General features: G+C 47.7%; 1 protein-coding gene across 8 annotated transcripts in view; it reads left to right on the forward strand.

Annotated features, from left to right (window-relative positions):
• The window catches only part of LOC124036345 (smoothelin-like), a 70,972-nt gene that overhangs the window by 11,454 nt on the left and 39,121 nt on the right, over positions 1-20,397 (forward strand). For 7 of the 8 annotated variants that reach the window (XM_046350808.1, XM_046350800.1, XM_046350805.1 and 4 more), the window contains 4 exons: positions 5,294-5,451; positions 7,803-7,881; positions 8,451-8,529; positions 8,981-9,060. In XM_046350808.1, coding sequence (XP_046206764.1) covers positions 5,294-5,451; positions 7,803-7,881; positions 8,451-8,529; positions 8,981-9,060 — 396 coding nt within the window. Of the gene's footprint in view, positions 1-5,293; positions 5,452-7,802; positions 7,882-8,450; positions 8,530-8,980; positions 9,061-18,703; positions 18,757-20,397 lie in introns of those variants that run through there. The other variant, XM_046350807.1, reaches the window with a different exon arrangement.

Raw genomic sequence — 20,397 nt, forward strand, 5'->3', positions numbered from 1 at the left:
AAAAAAGTAAAAATTGAGTGACAGGTTGCCGCAATATCTGTCTATTTGCTGTGTTAGCACAATGGACAGAGCGCGTCTGTGGGTGTATGGGGGCTGTGGAAAGCCACTAGGGTGGTTTAGAATCACTCCTTTGGGTTTCAATAAAAAGTGGGAAAAACTCAATCTGTGGTAGGCTAAATGAATAACGTGATACACCTCCACTTATAATATTTGATTTAGATTTATAAGGGTGTGGTCAAGCTTACTGTTGAAGTTGCTTCACTCAACTTTGCCTCACCACTACAGTTAGCTTCTTAGCTAGCTGTAAAGTGTTAGTGTTATTAGCCTTAGCCTATTTTGCTAGCTCAAAACAGATAATATGCCACAATATATATCACAAATTGGCTTCACCAAACAAATCCAGAAGGAGAGTGATGAGGAGCAGCATCAAATCACCAAGGCCGCCAGCAAATCCAGCAGCGACGATGCTGCGGAGCTCCAGCCAGTTCCGCTTGCAGAGCTTACCCACCCTTCCACAAGCGTTGCCAGGATAATGGCTTGACAGCCCCCTCCAACTGTTCCTGACGATCTTGGAAAAGAAGAGCCAGCCCAGCTTAGCGTAGAATCCTACCCAAGCCGCGGGTTCTCAGTCCAAAAACATTAATTTAAGGGCAACTGGTTCATACTTGGTTACTGCAGATGCAGCATTTTGTTTCCCATGTCAAAAGTTCTGTGTTGGGTCCAATGCTAATGCAGACAAGGCCTTCACCAAAGCTGGGTATTCTAACAGGATGAATTCAAATTAGAATATGTTCTTAATTGACTAACCTGGTTAAATCAATGTTAAATAAAACCTTGAAATAAGCAGAATTTAAAATAATTCCAATGTAAGAACACATGATTCCTCTGGGTATTGCTACATATCGGTGTGTTCCATTATAGAAATGCAGTGCCTTCAAAAAGTATTCACACAACTTGACTTTTTCGACATTTTGTTGTGTTACAGCCTGAATTTAAAATGGATTCAATTGATATTTTGTGTCACTGATCTACACAAAATACCCCATAATGTCAAAGTGGAATTTGGGTTTTAGAATTACAAATTAATATAAAAAAATGTAAAGCTGAAATGTATTGCGTCAGAGTATTCAACCCCTTTATATCAAGCCTAAATCCGTTCAGGAGTAAAACATTTGCTTAACAAGTCACATAAGTTGCATGGATTCCCTCTGTAATGCAATAATAAAGCCCAGGGAAAAAAAAGCAGGCTTTGGACATGGTGAAGTTATTAATTACTCTTTGGAGGGTGTATCAATACACCCAGTCACTGCAAAGATAATGGCATCCTTCCTAACTTAGTTGCTAGAGAGGAAGGAAACGACACAGGGGTTTCACCATGAGGCCAATGGTAATTTTAAAACGATTAGAGTTTAATGGCTGTGCTGGATCAACAAAATTGTAGTTACTCCACAATACTAACCTAATTGACGGAGTGAAAAGAAAGCCTGTAAAGAATAAAAACAATTCAAAACATGCATCATGTTTGCAACAAGGCACTAAAGTAATATTGCAAAAAATGTGGAAAAGCAATTACATTTTTGTCCTGAATACAAAGTGTTATGTTTGGGGCAAATCCGATTCAATACATTACTGGGTACCACTCTTCAAATTTCAAGCCTAGTGGTGGCTGCATCATGTTATGGGTATGCTTGTAATTGTTAAGGACCAGACTTTTTCAGGATAAAAAAGAAAGTGAATGGAGCAAAGCACAGGGAAAATTCCTAGGGGTTCAGTATGCTTTCCAACCAGACACTGGAAGATGAATTCACCTTTCAGCAGGACAGTAACCTAAAACACAAGGCCAAATCTACACTGGAGCTGCATACCAAGAGGACAGTGAATGTTCCTGAGTGACCCAGTTTTTACTTAAATCTACAGCAAGACCTGCAAATGGTTGTATAGCAAATGGTCAACAGTGAATTTGACAGAGCTTGAAGAATTTTGAAAATAATAATCCAGGTTTGGAAAGCTGTAAGAGATTTACCCAGAAAAACTCAACTGTAATCACTGCCAAAGGTGCTTCTACAAAGTATTGACTCAGGGGTGGGGATGATTATGTAAATGCAATCATTCACTATGACATTGTGTGTCATTGTGTGTCTATTTAATCCATTTAGAATTCTGGAATAAGTGTGGAATAAGTCAAGGGGTATGAATTTCTTGAAGGCACTGTATACCACTACAGTGGGCTCCCTGTATCGATTACACACACCTAGGAGTCAAAAGTGAAATAACTGTGTGTCCGTGTCTGGTTCTTTTTGTTATTTTGTGTTTTTCTTGGCAGACGCCCAAGTCAAAGGTATGTTTTATTTGCTCTATTACTCATTACTTTCCTGTACCGGCCCAGTCGTTGGCACAAGTTTTTCTTTTCCTTCTTCCCCCTTTTTCCAAATGGACAGATGGAGGGAAAGACGGTTACAGCTGCTGGCCTGCTGCCAACAGTCATTTTCTCGCCCTGCATGTCTGGACCTATCAGGGTTGACGTTAGGTTAAATCTTGTGAACATGTTGGCCAGTTGGAGACTCTTTGGAACCCACCTGATGCTGTTACTTAGTAACGTGCTGTTGGCGTGGGGCAAAAGTCAGTCCTAATGATCACAAGTTATTGTTTCATCTTGTGATCTAAATGTCTGTGTTGTAAGGATTGGGGTAATTAATCTGGACAGCTGGTAATGCCAGCCAGACCACCGTCCATCTGCATTCCGTCACATTCTCTGTTCATGGGATGAAGAAAGTTTTTATTGCATTCTTCCTCTTGATCAACATAAATTAATGTGATTATCTCCCTCCCACACAGGCAGCATGTGGTGGAGTATTTGGTGTGCTTAATTTCTGCTATAGTTGTAGCCTAGCTCTCACCTGTTTTCACTGGTTTGTCTCTCCGGCTCCAGGCGCTCTCTGTTATCTGAAAAATGAACAGATACATCTCTAAATTACTCAAAATAAAACACAATCCTAGTTAAGGACTTGGCAGCATATTGGGATATGTAATAAAATTATAGCATTAACACAGCAAAAAGCTCATTGTGGATAAAGGGACCGCCCTGTGTGGTGGAAGTGTGTGAGAGAGACACTGCGTGGAATTGAACACGTGCATTTTCATTTCCTCCTCTCCTGCCTGCGCCCTCGAACCTGTCCTACTCTGGACATGCTTCCAGCCCATGTGTCATCTGTGTGAGCCTGTCTGTCTCTGTCCCAGTCCCTGACTGTGTTGCTGATTGCCCTCCTTGCTTCTCTCCACTCCTGAGTCAGCAGGAATGTGAGGAATGACCTGGCCTTTCCCACTCTGCTCTTGTCTGCCCATTTTTGGCATAATGACACTCATTTTCCTTAATTTCTCTCCTGACATCCTATCCCACCATGAACTATTTTTTTTGTCTCCCCTTCATTCATATCTTCTCTTTTTCCTTTCTCGCTCACTCACACACACACACACACACACACACACACACACACACACACACACACACACACACACACACACACACACACACACACACACACACACACACACACACACATTTTCTCCTCAGTCAAATTACACGGGTATCCCCTTGAGTAAGAGGCGCTTAGCTCTGTATTTGACTAAACCACAGAGGCCTCAAACCCAGTGACTCTGTGCCTTCCCCACGAGTAGTACTGTACCTCCTGGTTCCCCCTTTACCAGTTACAGGGGCTGTTCAGGGTGGCTTGTTTAAACCCCAGTTTACATCCCCTGCTACCCCTCACACTCCTTTAAGTTAGGGAGCCATTGGTACACTTATGATGTGCCTGGGCCATGTGGGCTGTTCCAGGAACGTTTTAGGTCTCCCAATGCAGTCTGTCTACCAGAGGAGATGGGTCTCTTCATCCCTACTTGTGTTGACAGGTTGCTGTTGTCTGGAGTAGAGTCCTGCTACCTGTCCCACCTGACGGGAGACTGCTTCCTCTCCACTCTCCCATACTCTTTGTGCTGCTGTCACTGACATTTTAAAGCACCTGGTTTACACATTCTGTGTGCTGCCTGCAGACACGCATACACGCACACACACTTTTCATCCTGCCTCTGTCTAATAAAACACCTCTAACTGATGAAGCCACTTGAGGATGTGTAAAGGCTCCGTGCTTTGGGATGAGAGTTCTAAGTAGCCACTTCATCTGCGGTCTCAGTCAACCGCCATCCACAGCACCCAGGGAACTGCTCCATAGCAGAGAGAAGCTACATACCCATAGATGTGAATGTCTATGGGATAGTACCTGGGGCTCAGAGAGAGCTAGAGAGCTGGGCTATTAGTTTACAGTCAGCCTGGCCCAGCCTCTCTCCTAGAGCCCATTAGGTTTACGGTCAGCCTGGCCCAGCCTCTCTCCTAGAGCCCATTAGCTCAGCAGCAGCTGGGACGCTGTCTGTTTCTCATTGTCCGCTCCATGCTCAGGTGGTCCTCACTCGGTGCTTTATTGAAGTTAAATGACTTGTCGCCAAACTATAAAACCATGACCCAGCAGCAACAGCAATACAAACCTGCCTGGCTCTCACAGACTAATATACAACTAACACTTCCTACTGCTCACTCTCCATGTTGAACTTCCTTGGATTATTTAACAAAGCAAGGGAAAGTTGCACACTGAGCACTCAAAATGATTACGTTTAACTCTGGTCTACGACTGATCAGAGATCAGGCATAACATTTTCAAGATGCTGGGGATTCTGCTGTGTGTGTTCGGTGGGGCAGGGTGGCCATAACTCTGCCCTCTCTTCTGAACGCTTGTCTTAAGAGGGCCAGATGGGGCTACCATGCGAGGCAGGCCGGAGAGATGAGGGTAGGGCCTGTTTCCCATGGTGAGGCTGGGGTGAGCATGGAGCCATTCCAGAGGTGCTTTGACTGCACTGCCACAGTTGTTTGACTTTACAGGGCAGAGGAAGGCCAAAAGGCTCCAGCAGCACAGCACAGCCAGACTGGCTAATTACCACTCTGGAAATGGAGCATGACCCTCTGTTTTTATGTTGTCTGTTACAAACATTTGTGTTTTGTGTGGGTGGGTGTTCTTAAATAGTGGTGGAAGAGGTTGAGTGTCTTGTCAGCTCTCTTAGATGTGTGTTCCAATGTGCTCCATTGCTGACCCTCCCGCTCTTTCCCTGTGTGTGTGTGTGTGTGTGTGTGTGTGTGTGTGTGTGTGTGTGTGTGTGTGTGTGTGTGTGTGTGTGTGTGTGTGTGTGTGTGTGTGTGTGTGTGTGTGTGTGTGTGTGTGTGTGTGTGTGTGTGTGTGTGTGTGTGTAGCTGGATGGGACGATGGATCTGGATAAGAGACGGCTGATCCGTTCAGCCATCAGAGAGCTGAGGGAGATGGAGGACATGGAGGCAGCCCTGGCCAGAAAACGCTTCCGGCCAACAAATCTCAGCCAGAACGACGACAAAGAGAACCAACTCACACATAGGTGAGCCTCCTGAATCTGAATATAAACAAACACACACACACACATACAGACAGACCCCTTACCTATTACAGATTGTACCAGTCCAGGTGAGCTGCCTGGAGACTGAGACAACAAGCACACAAACCCATATAAAGCATTCCATCTCCTTCTGGGGCGGCAGGTAGCCTAGTGGTTAGAGCGTTGGACTTCTACCCGAAAGGTTGCAAGATCGAATCCCTGAGCTGACACGGTAAAAATCTGTCGTTCTGCCCCTGAACAAGGCAGTTAACCCACTCTTCCTAGGCCATCATTGAAAATAATAAGAATTTGTTCTTAACTGACTTGCCTAGTTAAATTTAAGGTTAAATAAATAAAAAATCATTCTCCAGGGAGGCCTTCAGGGAATTTGGGCCACAACACTGCAGATCGGAAAAACCATAGTAGAGACGGGAGGTGGAAGAACAAATTTTTTATTTTTCGTTATGCGAATACACACCTGTGTAGGCATAACATTTATGTATTCTCATACATTTCTAATTTGATATCCCTAACAGTATCGCTGGCATAGCCTACAGACGAAAGCACACCCATTTTATTAGGCAGCTGGAAGCCATATCCTGGAGGTAAAGACGTCAATGCAGTTGTTTGCGTTCATTTTATTTATTTGTATTTCATTATTCATTATTGACCCGTTACAGCAGGCTTTAGTATTTACTGATTCAATGATTTGCAACCGCCAGTACCCGTCATGCCACGCAGACGGACGAAAACGGATGACTTTGCCTTAGCGCCACCTCCGCTTCCTGTCTGTTTATTACACCAGTTTGTATTTATTAGAATCCAATTAGGAACAGGGTTAACAGGCGAACATCATTTTGTGTGCCCATCATCATCATTGTAGTTTGTATTTGTTTTCTTTGGGCAGTAATGGTAGTGAGTGAGTTGAGGCTGGAGCGTCTAGGCCAAGCCCTGTGGGCGGCTTACCACTCCTCCTCTGCTAATTGATGACTGGCTTTACTACAGCAGCTTTACTGCAGCCAGCCAGGGCTCCAGCAGACAGCCGGGGCTCCAGCAGACAGCCGGGGCTCCAGCAGCCAGCCAGGGCTCCAGCAGCCAGCCGGGGCTCCAGCAGCCAGCCGGGGCTCCAGCAGCCAGCCGGGGCTCCAGCAGCAGCCGGGCTCCAGCAGCCAGGGCTCCAGCAGCCAGCCAGGGCTCCAGCCAGCCGGGCTCCAGCAGCCAGGGCTCCAGCAGACAGCCAGGGCTCCAGCAGACAGCCAGGGCTCCAGCAGACAGCCAGGGCTCCAGCAGACAGCCAGGGCTCCAGCAGACAGCCAGGGCTCCAGCAGACAGCCAGGGCTCCAGCAGACAGCCAGGGCTCCAGCAGCAGCCACAGCCAGGGCTCCAGCAGACAGCCAGGGCTCCAGCAGACAGCCAGGGCTCCAGCAGCCAGCCAGGGCTCCAGCAGCCAGCCAGGGCTCCAGCAGCCAGCCAGGGCTCCAGCAGACAGCCAGGGCTCCAGCAGACAGCCAGGGCTCCAGCAGACAGCCAGGGCTCCAGCAGACAGCCAGGGCTCCAGCAGACAGCCAGGGCTCCAGCAGACAGCCAGGGCTCCAGCAGACAGCCAGGGCTCCAGCAGACAGCCAGGGCTCCAGCAGACAGCCAGGGCTCCAGCAGAATGCTGCTCCTAGCTGACTCCTGTTCTGGGCTGCACTTCAGACCTCCCAGATCCCCAACATGAGGACAATGGCCCTAAGCTCCTACATCTACTCCTACTGGATCACATTAGGAACAATGACTGTTAAATTAGTTATATTTGCTGTGGTAGTTAGATAACTTGGGTAACAAAAATAACAGGACATGCCCCTTCAAAGCTGGTGGAATATGTGTATAAACCACATGTGCAGGCACGGGCGCGCACATAAACAAAAGCCTTCTGAAAGCAACGTTATTCTTTGCTACTCACTTGCGGAATGTAAAATATATTCTCTTCCAACTTCCACACTTCCTCCAATCCCAATAAGGCGAGGCGAGAGGGAAAGAGAGGCAGATAGATATACAAGGATGGAGAGGAGGAAGAAGAAGTCTTTGCCAGGCTGTGTGCTTCTCTCCTTTATGTGTTTCTCATGCTGGGGAATCTCTTTTTCTGAAGCATGACATTTTTTTCCCATCTAAGAAAAACTGTCTGGCATCTTGGGTTACTCCACCGCCCTGCCCGTCACACGCTATAGTTCCGAGTGGAGCAGTGAGGTCCACAACACTCCCAATGTGGATTACACTGCCCCTCAGGCAACCCTAATATGTGCAGGTTCAAACATCACCAACTATCATATAAGCAGCACTCTGATGTGTCAGTGTGTGTTTCTGTATCTCAGGTCAGAATTGGGGGGCTCCCTAGATGTGCTCTCTGTGAAACTGCAAGCCATCCAGGACATTGAGGAGCTGACTGGACTGGTGAGGGAGTGGATGTGCACCACACACACTACTTGTGAATTTACTGTTAGACATCATCAATACTAATATTTCACAAGCCTCCATAGGCAATAGACGAACCTGCCGTAGGCCATAGACGAACCTGCCGTAGGCCATAGACGAACCTGCCGTAGGCCATAGACGAACCTGCCTCCGGTAGGCCATAGACGAGCCTCCGGTAGGCCATAGACGAGCCTCGGGTAGGCCATAGACGAGCCTCCCGTAGGTCATAGACAAGCCTCCCGTAGGTCATAGACGAGCCTCCGGTAGGCCATAGACTAAGAGGCCATAGAGAACCTCCGGTAGAGAGCCTCCCCATAGCCTCCGGTAGGCCATAGACGAGCCTCCGGTAGGCCATAGACGAGCCTCCGGTAGGCCATAGACGAGCCTCCATAGGCACACACTTTCCTAGACTAGTGACTAGATGGTTATATTACTAGTCAGCCTGTTTTTCTCATCTGTTTCTGCAGCTCTATATGTCCTTCTGAGTTTGTCATGAATGGTTCTGAGCATCACTGTCCCTGTGTTGTATTGGCTGTCCTGTCTGTCAGCTGCGCGGTGCCAATGAGTATGAGGAGAGGAAACTGATCAGAGCTGCCATCCGCCGCCTCCGAGACGAGGAGCAGCAGGGTGAGTACAGAGGAAGAAGTGGAGGTAGAAAGCACAGCATGTAGATCCTGGACAGATCCCTGGTGTTCTAGGTGGGACCCAGTTTCAGGGGTGAGGCAGCGCTTCTCTACCTCTGACATGTGTGAATCTGTACAGCACTCATGGGCAGCGGTGCAGATCCTACCTGTGATGGTGGTGCAGTTTGCAGTCCATTCCTGCCATTCCTTGCTTCTATCTGGTCTGTATGAGGCCCCCAGCATACACACCCTTCCTCCAGGGGGCAGGTACACAGCGCTCCCCTGCTGCCTGATGAGAATATTTGATAGGTTTGGATCCTCTTCCCCCTTATCAATACTCAGTCTTCACCAGAGTAACCACACAGGCCTCCTTGTCTCACTCTGTGCTCAAGTTTTATGGCTCAGCTGAGGTGTGTGTGTTGTGTGTAACCAGTTGCTTGTGGTGTGTGTTTCAGGTACATGGGAGAAAGGGAGGACCACCGGCCGATGTCTGGAGTCTGAGGGCCTAGAGCTCCAAAGCAGCTTGGGAACAGGGGTGAGTACAGAGATGCAGGATGGGGGATGGGGGGGGCAGGTAAAAGTACAGCGAGGGAGGTGGGGGAGCAGGAAAAGTACAGCGAGGGAGGTGGTAGAGCGGAAAGGACAGCGAGGGAGGTGGGGGAGAAGGGAAAGTACAGCGAGGGAGTTAGGGGAGCAGGAAAGTACAGCGAGGGAGTTAGGGGAGCAGGAAAGTACAGCGAGGGAGTTAGGGGAGCAGGAAAGTACAGCGAGGGAGAAGGGGGAGCAGTAAAAGTAAAGCGAGGGAGGTGGAGGAGGAAGGTACAGCGGGGGAGTAGGGGTGATTACAGAGAGGGAGGAGGGGAGAAGGCAAAGTACAGCCGGGGAGGTGGGGAGAAGAAAAGTATAGCGAGGGAATGTATAGCGACACAAGGAATGTATTTCCTTTCTTTAAACCCCATTCATTTCTGTCCTTGTAGACACAGAGACGGAGAGGAAATGTGCTCTGGTGTTTAGTGAAGACAGTAAATCCTTGGTCATATGAACACCCTGCGAGCCAGGCCTGTCATTTTACACACTACTATTTACCCAGGCTGTCACTCTCCACACACTTATGTCAGTCACACTGAAGGGAAATTAAAACGTTTGATTATGTGTGGCAACCAGAGCTGTGTGTGTGTTTGTCTGTTTCTGGCTGTGTCGGAGAATGGAAGAGAAAAGCAATGTACTCTCTCTCCCATTCAACCTCCTCCTCTCTTGCTTTCTCTCTTCTTTCAGAGGCTTGGGGCTTTGCGTGTCAGAAGCCCTTTAAAAATGTGGTCAGGAGAGCCCCCCTTGTGGTCAGTGAAGTGAACTACTGTATTCACAACTGTAATACTTCAAGATGAAATCCTATATTTTATCCTGTGAAAGCATTGCAGGTTGCCTGATGAGCTTAATGTGTTGATAATGCTTAGAGACATCTCTGTTAAACAACAACATAGTCTCTAAGAGCAGCTCGCCTGGGGCCAGATGCTAATCTTATTGTTGCTTGATCAGTTTGTCTCCACTCACCCCCGCACTTCAAAAGACAGCATCCCTATTGGGGAAACAGTTTGTTCTTATTGTATGCTGTCATTCCTGTAGAAATTGGGTTGGTGATGGGGGTTAGGCTACATGCTCAGCCGGAGTTACTATGACAGAACAATGCTTAACGGTCTAGTACCTGCGGTGGCAGGTAATCTAGCGGTAAGATAGGCGAGCCAGCAACGACGGGTTGCCGGTTCGAATCCTGGGTCCAATGGGAAAGATCTGTTAGGAAGTGAGCAGGCAACCGGAGGGTTTTTGCTGCTATCAAAATCTAGATGCCATTGCCTGCCATTGTGCCATTGAGCAAGGCACTTAACCCCCCACAACAGCTCCCCGATTGATCAGTTTGTCTCCACTCACCCCCACAATACTGACTTTGGTATTGTGTTAAATTATGCAATAGTAATATTCTGGAGGGAATAGTTCAGCCCACACATCTAGCAGATGAGAATTAGTGGCTGGCACCTTCTATAAAGGTTGTATGCAATACTATGTATGTGCCTGTTCTTGTTCTTGACTGTGTCTGTAGTTGATCAAATACAATTTTATTTGTCACATACACGTGTTTAGCAGATGTTATTGCGTGTGTAGCGAAATGCTTGTGTTTCTAGCTCCAACAGTGCAGTTATATCTAACAATACACACAATCTAAGGTAAAGGAATGGAATTAAGAATATATAAATATTTGGAAGAGCATTGTTAGAGCAGCATAGACTAAGATGACAACTCCATTGTGTCCTCCTCCCAGAGCGCTAAGAACCTTGGCGTGATCCTGGACAACACCCTGTCGTTCTCAACTAACATCAAGGCGGTGGCCCGTTCCTGTAGGTTCATGCTCTACAACATCCGCAGATTACGACCCTGCCTCACACAGGAAGCGGCGCAGGTCCTAATCCAGGCACTTGTCATCTCCCGTCTGGATTACTGCAACTCGCTGTTGGCTGGGCTCCCTGCCTGTGCCATTAAACCCCTACAACTCATCCAGAACGCCGCAGCCCGTCTAGTGTTCAACCTTCCCAAGTTCTCTCACGTCACCCCGCTCCTCCGCTCTCTCCACTGGCTTCCAGTTGAAGCTCGCATCCGCTACAAGACCATGGTGCTTGCCTACGGAGCTGTGAGGGGAACGGCACCTCAGTACCTCCAGGCTCTGATCAGGCCCTACACCCAAATAAGGGCACTGCGTTCATCCACCTCTGGCCTGCTCGTCTCCCTACCACTGAGGAAGTACAGTTCCCGCTCAGCCCAGTCAAAACTGTTCGCTGCTCTGGCTCCCCAATGGTGGAACAAACTCCCTCACGACGCCAGGACAGCGGAGTCAATCACCACCTTCCGGAGACACCTGAAACCCCACCTCTTTAAGGAATACTTAGGATAGGATAAAGTAATCCTTCTCACCCCCTCCCCCCTTAAAATATTTAGATGCACTATTGTAAAGTGGCTGTTCCACTGGATGTCATAAGGTGAATGCACCAATTTGTAAGTCGCTCTGGATAAGAGCGTCTGCTAAATGACTTAAATGTAAATGTAAATGTAAGATATAGTAGAATAGGATAGAATACAGTATATACATATGAGATGAGTAATGCAAAGTATTTAAACATTATTAAAGTGACTAGTGTTCCAGTTATTAAAGTGACCAGTGTGTCCCATATGCATTGTATATTTGAGCCAATGTCTGAGCTCAGTGTGTACTAGCGACTCCTGTGTATACTAGTGACTCGCACACTAGCGGCTCCTGTGGCGGGCCCAGGCACAGTGCACGCGAACCAGGTCGCCAGGTGCACGGTGTTTCCTCCAACACATTGGTGCGGCTGGCTTCCGGGTTGGATGCGCGCTGTGTTTAGAAGCAGTGTGGCTTGGTTGGGTTGTGTTTCGGAGGAAGCATGGCTTTCGACCTTCGTCTCTCCCGTGCCCGTACGGGAGTTGTAGCGATGAGACAAGATAGTAACTACTAACAATTGGATACCACGAAAAGGGGGTAAAAAAGAAAAAGGATTGTAATATCCCATAACTTAAGTAAAATTAGGAAGAATTCTGAACAATGGGACCAGCGATGCTAGTTAGCAATGGCGCTGGTACTATGAATCTGAAAAGCTTCCTCATGAAATGAATTGCTCATCCTTACCTGGGTATCTTCAACTGAGGTTCTAGACAGGAAGTAGCAATAGCATTTTTGGGGTTGTGGGGCACATTGCCTGCTTCCTCTCAGGTGGAGGGCTGTTCTGGCCCCTCCACCTGGGGCTACAGGTGGGGTGAAGGGGAGAGGAGAGGTTGAGGTTAATGGGGGCAGACGGACACCACCAGCCCACCAGCTGTGCTCCAGCAGTCTGTCTTCAGTCAGTCTGCTACATTCACATTTACATTTAAGTCATTTAGCAGACGCTCTTATCCAGAGCGACTTACAAATTGGTGCGTTCACCTTATGACATCCAGTGGAGCAGCCACTTTACAATAGTGAGGGTGGGGGGGGGGTGAGAAGGATTAAGGATTACAATAGTGGGGGGGGTGAGAAGGATTACTTTATCCTATCCTAGGTATTCCTTAAAGAGGTGGGGTTTCAGGTGTCTCCGGAAGGTGGTAATTGACTCCGCTGTCCTGGCGTCGTGAGGGAGTTTGTTCCACCATTGGGGGGCCAGAGCAGCGAACAGTTTTGACTGGGCTGAGCGGGAACTGTACTTCCTCAGTGGTAGGGAGGCGAGCAGGCCAGAGGTGGATGAACGCAGTGCCCTTGTTTGGGTGTAGGGCCTGATCAGAGCCTGGAGGTACTGAGGTGCCGTTCCCCTCACAGCTCCGTAGGCAAGCACCATGGTCTTGTAGCGGATGCGAGCTTCAACTGGAAGCCAGTGGAGAGAGCGGAGGAGCGGGGTGACGTGAGAGAACTTGGGAAGGTTGAACACCAGACGGGCTGCGGCGTTCTGGATGAGTTGTAGGGGTTTAATGGCACAGGCAGGGAGCCCAGCCAACAGCGAGTTGCAGTAATCCAGACGGGAGATGACAAGTGCCTGGATTAGGACCTGCGCCGCTTCCTGTGTGAGGCAGAGTCGTACTCTGCGGATGTTGTAGAGCATGAACCTACAGGAACGGGCCACCGCCTTGATGTTAGTTGAGAACGACAGGGTGTTGTCCAGGATCACGCCAAGGTTCTTAGCGCTCTGGGAGGAGGACACAATGGAGTTGTCAACCGTGATGGCGAGATCATGGAACGGGCAGTCCTTCCCCGGGAGGAAGAGCAGCTCCGTCTTGCCGAGGTTCAGCTTGAGGTGGTGATCCGTCATCCACACTGATATGTCTGCCAGACATGCAGAGATGCGATTCGCCACCTGGTCATCAGAAGGGGGAAAGGAGAAGATTAATTGTGTGTCGTCTGCATAGCAATGATAGGAGAGACCATGTGAGGTTATGACAGAGCCAAGTGACTTGGTGTATAGCGAGAATAGGAGAGGGCCTAGAACAGAGCCCTGGGGGACACCAGTGGTGAGAGCGCGTGGTGAGGAGACAGATTCTCGCCACGCCACCTGGTAGGAGCGACCTGTCAGGTAGGACGCAATCCAAGCGTGGGCCGCGCCGGAGATGCCCAACTCGGAGAGGATGGAGAGGAGGATCTGATGGTTCACAGTATCGAAGGCAGCCGATAGGTCTAGAAGGATGAGAGCAGAGGAGAGAGAGTTAGCTTTAGCAGTGCGGAGCGCCTCCGTGATACAGAGAAGAGCAGTCTCAGTTGAATGACTAGTCTTGAAACCTGACTGATTTGGATCAAGAAGGTCATTCTGAGAGAGATAGCGGGAGAGCTGGCCAAGGACGGCACGTTCAAGAGTTTTGGAGAGAAAAGAAAGAAGGGATACTGGTCTGTAGTTGTTGACATCGGAGGGATCGAGTGTAGGTTTTTTCAGAAGGGGTGCAACTCTCGCTCTCTTGAAGACGGAAGGGACTTGGCCAGCGGTCAGGGATGAGTTGATGAGCGAGGTGAGGTAAGGGAGAAGGTCTCCGGAAATGGTCTGGAGAAGAGAGGAGGGGATAGGGTCAAGCGGGCAGGTTGTTGGGCGGCCGGCCGTCACAAGACGCGAGATTTCATCTGGAGAGAGAGGGGAGAAAGATTTCAGAGCACAGGGTAGGGCAGTGTGAGCAGAACCAGCGGTGTCGTTTGACTTAGCAAACGAGGATCGGATGTCGTCGACCTTCTTTTCAAAATGGTTGACGAAGTCATCTGCAGAGAGGGAGGAGGGGGGGAGGGGGAGAAGGATTCAGGAGGGAGGAGAAGGTGGCAAAGAGCTTCCTAGGGTCAGAGGCAGATGCTTGGAATTTAGAGTGGTAGAAAGTGGCTTTAGCAGCAGAGACAGAGGAGGAAAATGTAGAGAGGGAGTGAAAGGATGCCAGGTCCGCAGGGAGGCGAGTTTTCCTCCATTTCCGCTCGGCTGCCCGGAGCCCTGTTCTGTGAGCTCGCAATGAGTCGTCGAGCCACGGAGCGGGAGGGGAGGACCGAGCCGGCCTGGAGGATAGGGAACATAGAGAGTCAAAGGATGCAGAAAGGGAGGAGAGGAGGGTTGAGGAGGCAGAATCAGGAGATCGGTTGGAGAAGGTTTGAGCAGAGGGAAGAGGAGAGAGTAGCGGGGGAGAGAGAGCGAAGTTTGGGACGGCGCGATACCATCCGAGTAGGGGCAGTGTGGGAAGTGTTCGGATGAGAGCGAGAGGGAAAAGGATACAAGGTGGTGGTCGGAGACTTGGAGGGGAGTTGCAATGAGGTTGAGGTCGAGCGTATTGCCTGCCTTGTGAGTAGGGGGGGAAGGTGAGTGGGTGAGGTCAAAAGAGGAGAGGAGTGGAAAGGAGGCAGAGAGGAATGAGTCAAAGGTAGACGTGGGGAGGTTAAAGTCGCCCAGAACTGTGAGAGGTGAGCCGTCCTCAGGAAAGGAGCTTATCAAGGCATCAAGCTCATTGATGAACTCTCCGAGGGAACCTGGAGGGCGATAAATGATAAGGATGTTAAGCTTGAAAGGGCTGGTAACTGTGACAGCATGGAATTCAAAGGAGGCGATAGACAGATAGGCAAGGGGAGAAAGAGAGAATGACCACTTGGGAAAGATGAGGATCCCGGTGCCACCACCCCGCTGACCAGAAGCTCTCGGGGTGTGCGAGAACACGTGGGCAGACGAAGAGAGAGCAGTGGGAGTAGCAGTGTTATCTGTGGTGATCCATGTTTCCGTCAGTGCCAAGAAGTCGAGGGACTGGAGGGAGGCATAGGCTGAGATGAACTCTGCCTTGTTGGCCGCAGATCGGCAGTTCCAGAGGCTACCGGAGACCTGGAACTCCACGTGGGTCGTGCGCGCTGGGACCACCAGATTAGGGTGGCCGCGGCCACGCGGTGTGGAGCGTTTGTATGGTCTGTGCAGAGAGGAGAGAACAGGGATAGACAGACACATATTTGACAGGCTACAGAAGAGGCTACGCTAATGCAAAGGAGATTGGAATGACAAGTGGACTACACGTCTCGAATGTTCAGAAAGTTAAGCTTATGTAGCAAGAATCTTATTGACTAAAATGATTAAAATGACACAGTACTGCTGAAGTAGGCTAGCTGGCAGTGGCTGCGTTGTTGACTTTGTAGGCTAGCTGGCAGTGGCTGCGTTGTTGACACTACACTAATCAAGTCGTTCCGTTGAGTGTAATAGTTTCTACAGTGCTGCTATTCGGGGCTAGCTGGCTAGCTAACAGTGTTGTTGCGTTAAAAGAACGACAATAGCTGGCTAGCTAACCTAGAAAATCGCTCTAGACTACACAATTATCTTTGATACAAAGACGGCTATGTAGCTAGCTATGTAGCTAGCTACGATCAAACAAATCTCCCTCTGTAATGCTCCCTCTGTAATGGAGCCGTGGCCAACAACAACAACCGCAGCCACCAGCAGCAGGGCTCCTTCCACACATCACAGGAGCGGATCTCTTTGAGCTATGCTTGATTGTCCTGGGGCAGATGGAGGCCCCAGATAATGGTCTATAGTTGAGACACGTGTGCACACACAGGGAGTAGAGGTCTATGGCAGCCAACTACAGACAACTGATTGTAGCAAGCAGCTGCTGACACATACACAGAGTGTACAAAACATTAGGAACACCTTCCTAATATTGAGTTGCACCATCTTTTGCCCTCAGAATAGCCTCAATTAATCAGGGCATAGACTATCCAAGGTGTCAGAAGCATTCCACAGGGATGCTGGCCCATGTTGACTCCAATGCTTTTCACAGTTGGGTCAAGTTGTCTGGAAGTCCTTTGGGTGGTGGAACATTCTTAATACACACGGGAAACTGTTGAGCGTGAGAAACCCAGTAGCTTTTCAGTTCTTGACACACGCACACCAGTGCGCCTGGCACCTACTACCATACCCTGTTCAAATGCACTTAAATCTTTTGTCTTGCCCATTCACCCTCTGAATGGCAAACATTCTCAATTGTCTCAAGGCTTATAAATCCTTCTTTAACCTGGCTCCTCCCCTTAATCTACAATGGATTTAACAAGTGACATCAATAAGGGATCATAGCTTTCATCTGGATTCACCATACTACGTGCATGTCAAATCAATGCAGTATATCTCTTCTATCTTACATTCAAATGAGAAATAGGTATACACATGTCCAACTGTGGTGGGAGTTTTTGTGTATCTATCATAGCTGTTGCTGCATGCTGTTTTTTTCGCCAGACACCAGTGGGCCTGCTAGTGGTTATTGATTACTATGTTTATAATGAACATGCTTAAATTGAGAGGGGTTGGCTGAGGTAAAAGTTTCCTTCTGGCCAGTAAGGAAAGTGCATTTTGTACACGTTGCAGCTCTAAACTGTAATTACTGTATTGGGTGAAGGAATTTTGGCTTGAAGAAATAACTTTTGTGGGACAAAAATAATATTTATTTGTTTAATGTAGTCTGAATTCTAAGTGCAGCGGTTAAATTCTAAATGTCTATTTAGTCTGAAGTAACATGCCAATTAAGGCAGACTCTGTACTTGCAAAAACAATGGAGCGTAATTTGGCAGAAACAAAGAAAAAGTGTGTCAAATGTAAATTTTCAACCAGGCGACCTGCTAACTTGTATAGAGCCCCAAAGTGAAGGTGTCATAATACCCATAAAACCTAGCGGGCAAACAGGAAAATGGTTCCAATCAGTTTTCCACCATTCATTTTTCCCATAGGGAATTTTAGATGCACTTAAAATAAGGGCTGTGTTTCGTGTAGGTTTACCCTGCCGTGACATTTTGATTATCATGTTATTCTCTCTCAGACAAGGTGACTTTTATCAATATATTCGGCTCGATTTACTCTGATTCTAAAATGATCATTCACATCAAAGTAGAAATCATGCAAGACTACAAATCACTGCAAACTCCTGCACGTCATCTCTAGGTAGAGGACACCTTTGCTAACCGGTATTGTTTCAATTTACAATTTGCACAAGACAGTTCACATAATTGTCGATTTTAAATACATTTAGCTATTTCTGCAAAAATTCTGCAAACATATCCTCTGTGTACAACGTATAACACCAAATAATGCATGCAGAGCAGAATTAGTCCAATACCCGCTAATTATCAAAATCCAGAAAAGAGCTGCTAAATTCTACAACCACCTAAATGGAAGTGATTCCCAAACCTTCCATAACAAAGCTATCACCTACAGAGAGATAAACCTGGAGAAGGAGTCCCCTAAGCCAGCTGGTCCTGGGGCTCTTTTCAGAAACACAAACAGAGCCCCAGTACAAAAACCCAATTAGACCCAACCAAATCATGAGAAAACAGAAAAATTATTATTCCAATGTGTCAAGTAATTAACAAAAAAATAGAGCAAACTAGAATGCTATTTGGCCCTAAACAGAGAGTACACAGTGGCAGAATACCTGACCACTGTGACTGACACACAATTAAGGAAAGCTTTGACTATGTACAGACTCAGTGAGCATAGCCTTGCTATCGAGAAAGGTCGCTGTAGGCAGACCTGGCTCTCAAGAGAAGACAGGCTATGTGCACACTGCTCACAAAATGAGGTGGAAACTGAGCTGCACTTCCTAACCTCCTCCCAAATGTAAGACCATATTAGAGAGACATATTTCCCTCAGATTACACAGATCCACAAAGAATTTGAAAACAAACCCGATTTTGATAAACTCCCATATCTACTGGGTGAAATTCCACAGTGTGCCATCACCGCAGCAATATTTGTGACCTGTTGCCACAAGAAATGGGCAACGAGTGAAGAACAAACACCACTGTAAATACAACCCATATTTGTTATTTATTTTTCCCCTTTGTACTTCAACCATTTGCACATCGTTACAACACTGTATATATACGTAATATGACATTTGAAATGTCTTTGTTCTTTTGTAATTTCTGTGAGTGTCATGTTTATTGTTCATTTTTGTTGTTTATTTCACTTTAGTATATTATCTACATCACTTGCTTTGGCAATGTTAACATACGTTTCCCATGCCAATAAAGCACCTTGAATTTAATATAGAGAAGGAGGGAGGGAGGGTCTGAGAAGGAGCCCTGTGGTGACAGAAAGGGAGGGGAAGTGGAGGGAGTGGCCTGTGTGTGTGTGGTGACTGAGAGTAGAGGCAGGGTATAGGACGTCCTGACTACGAGAGTGAGAGAGGGTGACAGATAGGCAGCAGAGCCAAGAAGGTAAATGACATATTCTAGTTCTTCCACTCTAACAGACCTAGGTCTACTCCTCTGAATACCTGTCATTTTTTTCATACTTTTTTTCTTCCTTATCAATTTCCGTGTACTTCTCTTAACACAAACTCATCCATGTTTCTTGTTTCTCTTTGCATTGAGACCTGAGGACCTAGCTGCCTGAAGTTTAACTGAGGTTTAATTTTAGGATAATTGGGCAGTCCTTTCAGATGATTTATTTCTATTGGTTTCAGAAATCCATACAAAATAGTATACAGGTGTGTGTATTTTGAGCACATTATTGTTAAAGTAAATGGCGACTTTACAAATGGTTATTGATCAGATCTGTCTCCGTGGCCAGGTATGGATCAGGTGAGGTGGCAGAGACGGACAGAGAGTCTTGTTTGTTCACTAATCTGATATGATCATAAACTTGTAACCAACTGAGATGAGCAGTTTATGATGACTGGTATAATGGCAACCAACATCTTCTGTACTGAGTGAATATGTGCTGGAGAAAGGGTAAAGCAAGACAAAGGGAGATGGATGGAGGAAGGGAGAAACTGCTTTAACTGGGCTTTGAATGAGGGATGGGTAAGGGAAAAATGGGAATGAGGTTTATGGGTAAATTCTCTGTGGGTTGTCTCTTGTCCAGGCTGTGTGTGTGTGATGCAAAAATTATTGCTACTTAATTATTGCTACTGTATTTCACTCACTAGAGGTGGACCGAGTGTGTGTGTGTGTGTGTGGTTCCTCAGGCTTTGCCATGCAGTCATGGAAAAGGACCCTGTCTCTCAGCGAGCCATGTGCAGGCATGGAGAGGAGTGCCTAACCTCATCACATTCTGATCTCATCTGCAGACTGATGGATTCAGTTTCCATGGGAAATGAGCCAATTCTAACCCAGGTAGCTGCAGTAATCCCTGGTTTAGCTGAGCTGCCACTGCTCTGCATGGTGAAGTAGTCTGACATGGCTCCGTGCCTCAGTCTGCTCCGCCTCATTGTTGTTCCTGTGGCTCTGAGGGTTCAGAGGAGTTCAGATGGCCCACGCCTTGCTGTGGTCAGGCCAGTGGACAGTTGCCATTTTTGTGTCTTTACGGGGCTGTTTTTTCACAAATACAACCCTGACCGAAACAAACAGCCTCCTGAACCCTTATGGTGAGACCATGAGCACCACAGAAGGAAATAGGAGCCCAGCTCAAACACTGAGGCCACAGAGTTGATGAGGCCAGGGCACTGGAGTGGGTCTGCCTCTGCTCTGGTTCCACTCTGTCAGGTCTGCACTGTTTGCCTGGGCCAGTCACCAGAGACCAAAGAGAGCCTGCTAATGACAGTTTGGAATTGACAGGTCGTGGGATTGGATCGTCTGCTCTTTCTCTCTTTTTTTCTATCTCACACACCATTTTATCTCTGTTTCCTTCTGTCTGTCTCTGTGACAAGTATGTTCCCTGTGGTTTAGTGGGAGCTGTGAAACCAACACTGTCTGGTTGTCTGTTTCCTGGTCGTGGCAGCTGAGGGGAGGGGGAGAAAAGAGGAGGAAAGGGGAGGAAAGAGGGGGAGCGGTGTTTCCAGCTCAAATGACATCTCCCCTCAGCTTCTTTGAATGAAGAACCTTCCTGAGGGAGAGAATATTTTAAAGCAACTTCTC

The sequence above is a fragment of the Oncorhynchus gorbuscha genome, linkage group LG05, assembly GCF_021184085.1.
Source record: "Oncorhynchus gorbuscha isolate QuinsamMale2020 ecotype Even-year linkage group LG05, OgorEven_v1.0, whole genome shotgun sequence".
In the NCBI taxonomy this organism is placed as follows: domain Eukaryota; kingdom Metazoa; phylum Chordata; class Actinopteri; order Salmoniformes; family Salmonidae; genus Oncorhynchus; species Oncorhynchus gorbuscha.